General features: G+C 35.0%; 1 protein-coding gene across 7 annotated transcripts in view; it reads left to right on the forward strand.

Annotated features, from left to right (window-relative positions):
* The window catches only part of SLC44A1 (solute carrier family 44 member 1), a 221,834-nt gene that overhangs the window by 148,064 nt on the left and 60,967 nt on the right, over window positions 1-12,803 (forward strand). For all 7 annotated transcript variants that reach the window (XR_002179165.3, XR_012332617.1, XM_019948952.3 and 4 more), the window contains exons 13-14: window positions 4,171-4,308; window positions 10,973-11,209. Coding sequence is in view for 5 of the 7 variants with exons in the window: in XM_019948952.3 (XP_019804511.1) it covers window positions 4,171-4,308; window positions 10,973-11,209 (375 nt within the window). In the remaining 2 variants the exon portion in view is untranslated. The remainder of the gene's footprint in view (window positions 1-4,170; window positions 4,309-10,972; window positions 11,210-12,803) is intronic.

Genomic DNA, 12,803 nt, shown 5'->3' on the forward strand with positions numbered 1-12,803 from the left:
TGGTGTATGATCCTTTTAATGTGTTGTTGGATTCTGTTTGCTAGTATTTTGTTGAGGATTTTTGCATCTACATTCATCAGTGATATTGGTCTGTAATTTTCTTTTTCTTTTTGTAGTATCTTTGGTTTTGGTGTCAGGGTGATGGTGGCCTCATAGAATGAGTTTGGGAGCGTTCCTTCCTCTGTAATTTTTTGGAAGAGTTTGAGAAGGATGGGTGTTAGCTCTTCTCTAAATGTTTGATAGAATTCACCTGTGAAGCCATCTGATCCTGGACTTTTGTTTGTTGGAAGATTTTTAATCACAGTTTCAATTTCATTGCTTGTGATTGGTCTGTTCATATTTCCTGTATCTTCCTGATTCAGTCTTGGAAGTTTATACCATTCTAAGAATTTGTCCATTTCTTCCAGGTTGTCCATTTTGTTGGCATAGAGTTACTTATAGTATTCTCTTAGGATGCTTTGTATTTCTGCCATGTCTGTTGTAACTTCTCCATTTTCATTTCTAATTTTGTTGATTTGAGTCCTCTCCCTCTTTTTCTTGATGAGTCTGGCTAATGGTTTATCAATTTTGTTTATCTTCTCAAAGAACCAGCTTTTGGTTTTATTGATCTTTGCTATTGTTTTCTTTGTTTCTATTTCATTTATTTCTGCTCTGATCTTTATGATTTCTTTCCTTCTGCTAACTTTGGGTTTTGTTTGTTCTTTCTCTAGTTCCTTTAGGTGTAAGGTTCGATTGTTTATTTGAGATTTTTCTTTTTTCTTGAGGTAGGCTAGTATAGCTATAAACTTCCCTCTTAGCACTGCTTTTGCTGCATCCCATAGGTTTTGGATCATCATGTTTTCATTGTCATTTGCCTCTAAGTATTTTTTGATTTCCTTTCTGATTTCTTCAGTGATCTCTCGGTTATTTAGTAACGTATTGTTTAGCCTCCATGTGTTTGTGTTTTTTACGTTTTTTTCCCCGTAATTAATTTCTAATGTCATAGCGTTGTGGTCAGAAAAGATCTTGAAATGATTTCAGTTTTTTTTAATTTACTGAGGCTTGATTTGTGACCCAAGATGTGATCGATCCTGGAGAATGTTCCGTGCGCACTTGAGAAGAAAGTGTAATCTGCTGTTTTCTGAAGGAATGTCCTATAAATATCAATTAAATCTTCTGGTCTATTGTGTCATTTAAGGCTTGTGTTTCCTTATTAATTTTCTGTTTGGATGATCTGTCCATTGGTGTAAGTGTGGTGTTAAAGTCCCCCACTATTGTGTGACTGTCTATTTCCTCTTTTAGAGCAGTTACCAGTTGCCTTATGTATTGAGGTGCTCCTATGTTGGGTGCATACTTATTTATAATTGTTATATCTTCTTCTTGGATTGATCCTTGATCATTATGTAGTGTCCTTCCTTGTCTCTTGTAACATTCTTTATTTTAAAGTCTATTTTATCTGATATGAGTATTGTTACTCTAGCTTTCTTTTGATTTCCATTTGCATGGAATATCTTTTTCCATCCCCTCACTTTCAGTCTGTATGTGTCCCTAGGTCTGAAGTGGGTCTTTTGTACACAGCATATATATGGGTCTTGTTTTCATATCCATTCAGCAAGCCTGTGTCTTTTGGTTGGAGCATTTAATCCATTCATGTTTAAGGTAATTATCGATATGTATGTTCCTATGATCATTTTCTTAGTTGTTTTGGGTTTGTTTTTGTAGGTCCTTTTCTTCTCTTGTGTTTCCCACTTAGAGAAGTTCCTTTGGCATTTATTATAGAGCTGGTTTGGTGGTGCTGAATTCTCTTAGCTTTTGCTTGTGTGAAGCTTTTGATTTCTCCATCGAATCTGAATGAGATCCTTGCTAGGTAGAGTAATCTTGGTTGTAGGTTCTTCCCTTTCATCACTTTAAGTATATCATGCCACTCCCTTCTGGCTTGTAGTGTTTCTGCTGAGAAATCAGCTGTTAACCTTATGGGAGTTCCCTTGTATGTTATTTGTTGTTTTTCCCTTGTTGCTTTCAATAATCTTTCTTTATCTTTAATTTTTGCCAATTTGATTACTATGTGTCTCAGTGTGTTTCTCCTTGGGTTTGTCCTGTATGGGACTCGCTGTGCTTCCTGGACTTGGTGGCTATTGCCTTTCCCATGTTAGGGAAATTTTCGACTATAATCTCTTCAAATATTTTCTCTGGTCCTTTCTCTCTCTCTTCTCCTTCTGGGACCCTTATAATGCGGATGTTGTTGCATTTAATGTTGTCCCAGAGGTCTCTTAGGCTGTCTTCATTTCTTTTCATTCTTTTTTCTCTATTCTGTTCCACGGCAGTGAATTCCACCATTCTGTCTTCCAGGTCACTTATCCGTTCTTCTGCCTCAGTTATTCGGCTATTGATTCCTTGTAGTGTAGTTTTCATTTTAATTATTGTATTGTTCATCTCTGTTTGTTTGTTCTTTCATTCTTCTAGGTCTTTGTTAAACATTTCTTGCATCTTCTCAATCTTTGCCTCCCTTCTTTTTCCGAGGTCATGGATCATCTTCACTATCATTATCCTGAATTGTTTTTCTGAAAGGTTGCCTATCTCCACTTCATTTAGTTGTTTTTCTGGAGTTTTATCTTGTTCCTTCATCTGATACATAGCCCTCTGCCTTTTCATCTTGTCTATCTTTCTGTGAATGTGGTTTTTGTTCCTCAGGCCACAGGATTGTAGTTCTTCTTGCTTCTGCTGTCTGCCCTCTCGTGGATGAGGCTATTTAAGAGGCTTGTGTAAGTTTTCTGATGGGAGGGACTGGTGGTAGGTAGAGCTGGCTGTTGCTCTGGTGGGCAGAGCTCAGTAAAACTTTAATCCTCTTGGCTGTTGATGGGGGGGGGGGCGCTGGGTTCCCTCCCTCTTGGTTAGAACCGTAAGTTTTAGTTACAAAGTACGTATACATTCCCTTCTAAGACTCAGACATATTTCATGTTATGTTACTTATTCACATTTCCCTGAAAATGCCAATGCTATTCTAGAATGCAATGTAAAAAAGAAGGAAAAAGTCTGAGTGGTCAAGGAAAACATGGGGCAGCAGAAGCAGGTATGATTTAATAAAAGTATGTCAGCTGGGGACTCAGTACTACAAGGGACAGAAAACCAACTCAGTCTGGCCTAAAAAAGAGCAAGAGTGAGAAGGGGGTGGGGGAGAGAGAAGAAGGGAGAGATTCTTAGCAATTTATTAGCTTCAATAACTAAGAAGTCCAGAATCTGGCTAGTTCCTGATCTTGCAAACATTGTCACCCAATGCGAGTACCTGGTTCCTCTCCCTGTTCTGACTTCCATTATGTTGGCAAAACAGCCATGGCAATTCGTACCCTCACACCTTGCTGTCCAGAAAAATGAGAGAGCTGCTCTGTCAGGAGCACCTATGGAAGAGAAAGGAAACTTCTTTTTTTCCCCCTGGAAGCCCCAGGGAACATCTTTTACTTTCATAGGCTCTGATTAGTTTATGTACGAATCCCTGAATCGTTGTAGGTAGAACATGTTGATTGGCTTACATCAACCAAGGCCCACCCCAAGAGCTGGAGGTAGTGTCAGTCTCACTCAGACTCCAAGAGAATGGGGAAGGTCTGTTTTCTTAAAGGGAATTTAGCATCCTGCCCCAGGAGGGAGGGGTATAAGATCGGCAGCAAACAGCTGTCTATTGCAAGAACTATGAGATAAGACAGCATAGAAGAAAGTACCAAGGAGGAAGGGTTCCAGATAAAGCAGCACAGCAATCTGATGGCTTTGTGTGTGTGTGTGTGTGTGTGTGTGTGTGTGTGTGTGTGTGTGTGTGCAGCTTTTAAAGCATCACTGAAGTGGTAATAATGCATCACTGATATGCATGGTAATGAACCCAAGATATCTAGGAAAGTTTAAATTATGGTTTGATTTACTAATACATGGAAGAAGTTAATGGATATTGGAAAGGTTTATGTGTGTTTTAATAAATATCAGTGTTTTTAAAGGACCTAAGCTAGGCTAAATGAGAAGCTCTCGTTACCCTATCAGGTTTTTTTTTTAATGTCTCAGATTTCCTTGAGCTTAATCTAAATCTGTACCTCACCAAAGCCATGGGTTTAACTGTGAACTAGTTTCACAAGCTATGCTTTAACTATGTTTGGTTTAAATCTTAGAGGTTACATGTACTGATGAAAAATTGTTTTTGCTTTTGTCCAGAACGCATACACAGCCACAGCTATCAACAGCACCAACTTCTGCACCTCAGCGAAGGACGCCTTTGTCATTCTCGTGGAGAATGCTTTGCGAGTAGCTGCCATCAACACAGTGGGGGATTTCATGTTATTCCTAGGCAAGGTAAGAAGACCAAGTGTATTATCTGAGACAGACAGTAAATTTTTGCATATGCGTATAGTTGCTCTTTAATTTCAAAAATATATGTAGCCCACAAAAAACCTAAAAGTCACATAATATACAGCAAGCACTTATAAAACCCTTAATATGTGTCAAGCACTGTTCTGAGTACTTTACATGTATTGTGCTCATTTAATCCTCGTAATAAATTTGTAAAGGAAGTACTGTTATTATCTTCATGTTATAGATGGGGAAACTGAGGCACAGAGCAGTTAAGTAATTTGCCCATTACATATTTTGAATTAAGAAACAGTCCATGTAATGGTTAGGGGCACTGCATCTGGAGCCTGACTGCCTGGATTTAAATCCTGGCCTGACTAGCTGTGTGACCTGAGGCAGGGTATATAACCACTCTGTGCCTCGGTTTGTCCATTTGTGAAATTGGGGTAATAATAGTGCCAAACCCCTAGAACTGTGAGGGTTAGACTGATTAATACTTGTAGGGTACCTAAGATAGTGCTTGATACATTGCAAGTTCTTGATGAATATTAGCCGTCATCGTTACTATATATAAACCCCTTAAAATAGAGCTGTTAGGGAATGAGACCTAACTGTCCTCAAAAGTGTTTTTCTATTCTGTGCTATTAAAATCTGCAAAATATTAGATAACATTATAATTGAGGACTCACTTTATCTTTGTATCTATATTTCAAACCATAAAATACTCAGAAAATTTGAAAAATTGAGTTAAGAAAACGGCACCACCACTATAACCTAATAACTTATTTTTATATTCCCTCCCAATGTTTTTTCACAGGCTTATATTTCTATAGTATAACAATCCTGGTATACATAGCTATTTCTTCTGCTATTTTCACTTCATATTCTGTCATATATATTTTTTGCATTACTTTGATAATCTTCATAATTACTCATTATCATGATGGCCACTGTTCCATGAAATGCTGTTCTCTTACTGCTGAACACTTAAGTTACTCCAACCACTGTGCCTTTAAAATGTTTTTGAAAGGGAATTAAATATTTGATGTAGAAAGGCATTGATTAGCACTGTGTAATGTAGTTTTAAGTTCTCAGGCAATTGTCATCTAAAAAGAATTATAAAACCATACAGATAGTTATTTTGAAAATTTGTAATTAAACGTACATTATGACTCCTGGATTTGTTTTTTTGTCATGTTTTAACAATAAGAGGATAATTTTTATAGTAAAAATTGAATGAGTTAATTCATGTTAACGAATGAGTACAGGTCTGACCCTGTCAGTAACCATTGCTATTATTTATGTGCTATATGACTAACTCAGGAAGGCTTCAGATTTTTTTGTTCATTTTTTATGTATTTATAATTGACCCCTACTGCTAAGAAAGATATGAAGCAACTTCAAATAAAAACATATATAATGCAGAGCAATTAAAATAAAAGAGAAATAAGAAGACATATAGAGAATAAGGGAGAAAATTATACCAAGTGGCAACATTTGATCACGATGATAATTTTAGTAACTCTGATTGAGACACTTGCTGAGTACCAGGTACTGAGGGCAGTGCTTTATGTGAAGTGTTATATTTGGTCCTCCCCTGTAAGGAGACCTACTACTATTATCTTCATTTTACAGCAAAGGAAACCAAAGTTTAGAGAGCTAAGTAGGTTGTCCCAATTTAGAAAACTCGAATGTGGCAGAGCTGGAGTTCAGACTCAGATCTGTCTGACTTCAAAGTTTTTAATCACTGTGTGCTATAATTGCCTCAACTGACATTAATTTTGTCCCTGGGGCTGCCTTTTTTTTTTCCCGCCTAAAGCCTTTTGATTCTGATGATTGTAAACTACTGGAGATAATTCTAAATACAGCATTACTTACAGTAGTGACTAATTGTAAACAATCTACTGCCTGACAGTAAAGGTTGGAAATAATAATCAACAGACTATTCACCTCTTAAACCCTGTTTTTTTATTTTATTTTTTTAACTTTTTAAATTTTTTTTGGCCACGCCGTGTGGCTTGTAGCATCTTAGTTCCCCAACCAGGGATTGAACCCAGGCCCATGGCAGTGAAAACGCCAAGTCCTAACCACTGGACCACCAAGGAATTCCCTAAACCATGTATTTTATTGAGTTTATAATGTGATAATGTGTATAATAAGTGGAAAAGCTGAATAAAACTACTAGACCATCACAGAACCATTTTAAAATGTGCATAAAAATGTGCGTAAGAAAGAGAAAGAAAATTAATATCTCAAAATATTTTTAATAACTATTGCTTTGAAATACTGAAAATATGAGTGATTCCAAGCACCTCCCCCCACTTTATCATATAATGGTAAAGTTTCTATGATATGATAGAAACTTTGATAAAGTTGATAAACTTTATATGGTAAAGTTTCTATATTAAGTATGCATTTCTCTTGTAATGGAAAAATATATACAGGATAAAATACAGTGTTTTAAAATTGGCTTTGAGTTTTTCAGCAACCTAATGACCTGTCAAAATTTTTTCTTTAGGTTTATCATAACCTTTTAGTCATTCAACAAATATTTATAGAGTGCCTACTGGTAATGTACTAGGGGCTAATCTGGGTGCTGCTTATATACTAGTCAATAAAGAGAATTTAAAATCTGGTAGAAAAGGAAGTTTTGTATCCCTTTTTTCACTTCGTGTTATATTATGAGCATTTCTCATTTTATTAAAAATGTCTATATAGTTGTTGTATCATTTATTTAACGAAGCCTCTGGGTTCTTTTGGTTTTTTTACAGTTGAACTTTTCTCAATTTTTTACTATTATAAAGTGAAACTTTTGCATACCAGTTCTTGCCCACATTAATACCTATTTCCTGAGGCCAGAATCCTAGAAGTAGAATTAATGAGTTCAAATACATAATAGGATTTTTGATACATATTTCCAAGTTGCTTTCCAGAAAAATATAATTTTGAATAACATAATATTTCTAATGTTGTAAAAACAAGACTTTTAAAACCATGAAAGGTAAACACTTTTTAAATTGAGAAATCAAAAAAGGAGAAAGATAAGAGGAAAAAAAAACTTCTGGGTTTCCAATGTACTAAGATAAATTCTTGTTTTCCTTTTCCAAAAATATAGTTCTGATCACAGAATACAATAAATCTTTTAAAGAGTTTCTTTCATTACAATTAATGAAATTAATGGCTACTAGTATGCAGAAATAGTTTTTGATCAGATAGTTCAACTAGGTAGATCATAATAAACATTATGAAAGTGTCAGGAACAAACTACTAGTACATGGAACAACTTGGATGAATCTTGAGGGAATTATGCTGAGTGAAAAATGCCAATCCCAGAAGATGAAGTGCTGTATGATTCCATTTATATAACATTCTTGAAATGACAATATTATATCAGTAGAAATGGAGACCATATATGTGGTCACCCAGTTAGTGATAGGGGAGGGGGGAAGTAGGAATATCTATAAAAGGTTAAAGTGAAGGATGCTTGTGGTGATGGAAATGTTCTGTATCTTTGTCGTACCAGTATGAATATCTGGGTTGTGACTTTGTACTGTAATTTTGCAAGGTGTTTCCATTGAAGGGAACTGGGTAATGGGTACATGGAATCGTTCTGTTACTTTTTATAACTGCACGTGAATTCATAATATCTCAAAATTTTAAATTTAATTTTCAAAATCTTGATTTTAGAAAGAAAACAAAAGACAGTGTCATGTATTCCATTTCTATGAAGCCCCAATGATTTTATGGAATGGTAAATTAGATTTGGAAGAGACCTTAGCTCCTCTAGTTTAGTGGCTTGTGACCTATGATCACTGGCCTACAGGGTCCTCAAAGATTAAGAATAGTGATTTAGAAGCTTTTTAAACATTTTTAAGTCTAATAGGTATTGCATTTTAAGTCTAATAAATATTGCATACTGCATATTTATTGCCAATAAAACTATACCAAAAAATTCCCCCAAATCTTGTTTCTTTGCTTCTGTTTGAAATTATTTTACCTCTATTTGATAATACTTTTTATGACAATTAGATGTTCTAGCTGACAATTTAATCTGGCTTCAATTATTAAAAAATGAAAATATGAGTTATTTGTTGATGCTATTTTGTTGGTAAACAAAATCTTTCAAAACATGGGTTCCATGGGGGAAAAGGGCATCATAAATGCAAGATTTATGATGACAAAAAAAAAAAAAGAAAGAAAGAAGCTAAGTTTGCCAGTCACTATGTTAAATGTTTTCAGAATGCTTATTTTAACAATTACGGGATGTATGTCCTATTGTGTCTCTCTTAAAGATGGAAAAACAATCTCAGAAAAGTTAAGTGAACTTGCTTAGAGTCACAAAACTAAGAAGTTCTAACTGATTCAGTCCTACATCTTTCTGACTCCAAAACCAGCATCCTTTTCTTCCTGCTTCTCACATCCTACTCTGTGTATGAATCTCTTCTACTGCATCACAAATAATTTATCCTTTATAACAAGAATGTCTAAACCTTTAAAATCAAACATCCTATTACCAAAAAATGATTTGAGCACATTTCCCCAATATATTTACATTTATTTATTAATGACGTATGTATAGCTTTCACTAATATATGCTTTATAAAGTGTAAAATTTTAAACGCATGGGAAATACAAATAAAAGTCCCAGGTGATTCTCTTGAACCTTCTCTGGGCTATGTGTGCTCTACCATGGAGATCAGTGATATAGAGCAGTACTCCTTATAGGCTGTGGACTTTCTAAGAATCACCCGAGGGTTCTTTGAAAATGAATATTGCTAAGCTTCATATTAAATCAAACCAATCAGATTCTCTGGGGGCAGGACCCAGGAATCTGCATTATTCACAAACTCCCCAAGGGATTTCCAGCCCCTCTAATAGTTTGAGAACCACTAATGTATCCTCTGCTTGAATGAGTGCATGATACCCTTTCATTATATTGGGGAGTAATTATTAAATTATTAAATTAAATTGGGGAGTAAATTATTAAATTGACTTCTTAAGCTAAATGTCACTAGTTTTTGAAGTTGGTTCTCATGTGACAGTATTCTACCTTAACAGTTTTTGTCTCAGCATCTACTTGTCTGAGCCACATCTTCTGCCTATAATTGACTTTAACATTTCAAATGTGGTTTAACTTTTAGTGCCATAGAGAGAGTGTAAAGCAGCTGAGTTCTCCCATAGGGTGGATGTAAAAACATTGAAGAAGAGTATAAGAAATAACTCATCCTAAAATTGAAACAGAAGAGGGAAAAAAAATGGACCTAATTAGCTATTTGTGGACATCACCCCAGAAAATAAGTCACTGTGAGAGAAGATTCATAGGTATATTGCCACAAAAAATGATGAGAGGGGAGCAGACCCAGATTTGCTCCCTAAAATCATCTGAGAGAGGGATCAATTTATAGCTTAACCAATACATCTTCTGATGCATTATAATTCCTGGTTAAGATAATGGTGAATGAGAGATGTTTTGGTGTTGATAAATAGTGAGGGAAAGGCAAAAGAAGAATTCTCAGTCTGCCTGTCCTCAGCACTGGGCAAGGAAAGGCTGCTGTGGTTCTAGAGAACTCTTTCTTTTCTTTTGTTATTTAAAGCTTGACGCTAGGCCAGGTAAAGGGCTGGGGAAGAGTGTGGCTAGGATTCAGTGTAATCTGGTACGGTGATATATCAGTATCCAAGTATTTGCTGAATTTTTACCTGGAAAGAGTACTGGTGTTGGCATCATATGACCATTTTTTGAATGGTATCTTATCTTTATTCTACTCTGTGGCCTTGGGCAGATCAGCTAGCCCCTCTAAGCATGTTTCCCAATCTATAAAATGAGGGTGATAATGTTTGCCATAAGCCATTCATAGAGTTATTGAAAAACTGAAATAAAAAGTATTAAAATTTAAAGTGCTGCATGTACAGTGTTGAAGCATCAGAGTAGGTGGTTCTTGACAGTAGGCAAGTGGCTGTTTCTTTTATTTTTACAGCATGAGTGTGTTTGGCAACCTCTTTCTCCACAAATAGTCCAAATCAACACTTCATGGCAAATCATATTAAATTTACCACATATTCTATGTGAAATAAAATATGGAACAAAGAAAAAGCTCTTAGAGGTGTTTGTTGCAGCATTATTTATATCTGAAAACAATATGTCTCCAAGTATAGGAGAATGGTTAAATAAATTTTAAATCACCCATAAAATGTAAATATGTAGCTGAATAGATATTTATGAAACATTTATGATATATAAATATTAATGAAGAGCTTTTAATGATATGTTTGTATAATACTATTTCATATATGTAAAAATGCTTAGAAAAAATACATAGCAATACCCTGAAATGTCAATAATTTCCTTCTGAGTGCTAACAGTGTGTATAATTTTTTTTCTAAGATATGTATACATTTATCTTAAAAATTGCCACAGATGCTGAATAAGTGAAGTCTTAGGAAACAAGCATAACATTTGGAAAACTTGATTATTTTTAGTGTCAACAAGGATGATATTTATGTTATATGATGTACATGTATATGGGTATTTATGGATTATGCTTTCTAACTTGCGGTGGCATGGACTCATACAACCATCATTTATAAATGGAGAAGTCTGCAAATGATGAAGAAATAGTGGTTTTCTGCAGGAGGTTATTAAATGTGATCTTTGTTCTCTCTGCTTTAGGTGCTGATAGTCTGCAGCACAGGTCTGGCTGGGATTATGCTGCTCAACTACCAGCAAGATTACACAGTATGGGTGCTGCCTCTGATCATCGTCTGCCTCTTTGCTTTCCTAGTCGCTCATTGCTTCCTGTCCATTTACGAAATGGTAGTGGATGTATTGTTCTTGTGTTTTGCCATTGATACAAAATACAATGATGGGAGCCCAGGCAGAGAATTTTATATGGATAAAGTGCTGATGGTAAGTACCTCAAATGCCCTCTACTGCTTTAAGCATAAAAATACTAATATAAATATTTTGTAGACTATTCTCTGTATTTAATTCCCATTATATGAAACTGAGTAATTCAGAATTAAACCTTCAGCACCCGTGAATGAGGTTAGTCTTGGGGAAATCAGGGAAGAAGATCCTCTTGGCATGAACGAGACCATTTCAAATCTACCTTGCTAGAGCAGCTTCCCATTCAGAGTCCTGAGTTCACACTATTCCATACTGCTCTCTCCATCTCTCCAGTTAGATACACTTGAATCGACTTTTTTAGCCCTTGAACTGGAACATTGGACAGCTAGTCTTCTAAGTGCCTTTTCCTGAATCAGAACTCAAAGACAAAAGTTTTATTTCCCAGGTTGTAGTGCCTATCTGTATTTCTCCATCCACCACCTTTCCAAGTATTATTGCTGTCAGCCCTGTTAAAACTCATTATCCTAAGTATTCCAGGCCAAACTGAAGGAGTTTTGTAATGAATACAGATTATCAGACCCATGACTGGTAGATGGTATTGTTTCCCATTAGTCAAGATCTGAACCTTTACACAGATATTATATTCAGATTCTTTATAGTTACGTAACCTCTGCAGCTTCCCTATATTAGAACCTCAATTAAATTTTTTAAAAAATTTAGAAACCATTCTAAAATGGTTTAAATACTAGTTTCAATGTCAAATGCTGCCCAATTAAAGATGTGTTTTAATAAAGCTATAAAATATTCCTATCTCAAGAATGGATAATATTTAAGATTAAACATTAGACCTTGAAATAACACACCATCTTCCAGAAACATGGTTTATCTAGTTAAATCTAAAATAAATGTATTAATAAATAAACTAGATTCTTTTTTTTTTTCAATCTCGAAAATTCCAAGTGATTCAACTGACCTATTTGGTACTCATTATCTCTTTTACTAAGAACATTACCAGCTACATTTTGGACATTTTCATAATCTCAGTTATAATCCTAACTCAATTACAATCCTATAATGACGCTAACAGAGCGTCATAACTGTTATTTTCATAATGGAATTTGACCTAGAAGCATCATCTCTTGTGTGATTAAGGCATTTAGGAGGAGAGGTTTGTTTTTGTTTTTTAAGCCACTGAAGAAAAGCAGAGTAAAATGTATAGTTTTTATTATTTTAGTTTTCTCTATAAGAATGATGAGGATATTGAACGAGGAAGTACTCCATAAACTTTGACAGGATAGAAATGTTTCCTTCAGGGCATAATCCCATTTTAACTACTTCTATCCACTGGTTCTGGTTGTTACTCCCTGTCTTCCTGCTTTATGGAGTAATCTCAAGGCCAGATAGACTTTTTTTTTTCAAATAGCTTATTTATGGCTTGGTAAAAACAGTATACTATACTTAGTAGTATCAATGCTTTCTTTTACCTCCTAGGGTTATTTTAAAGAGGAGGCTTATAGAGTAAAATGTTGTTGCTTTTCCATTTAACCTTGATATGGAAAAAGTAACACAACAAATAAAACAATATTCTAAGTGTGGAAAAATAGTGTTTTCTAAAAAACGAAAGGTATTTTCTCTTTCAGATAGAACTGACATC

The sequence above is a fragment of the Tursiops truncatus genome, chromosome 6, assembly GCF_011762595.2.
Source record: "Tursiops truncatus isolate mTurTru1 chromosome 6, mTurTru1.mat.Y, whole genome shotgun sequence".
NCBI lineage: Eukaryota > Metazoa > Chordata > Mammalia > Artiodactyla > Delphinidae > Tursiops > Tursiops truncatus.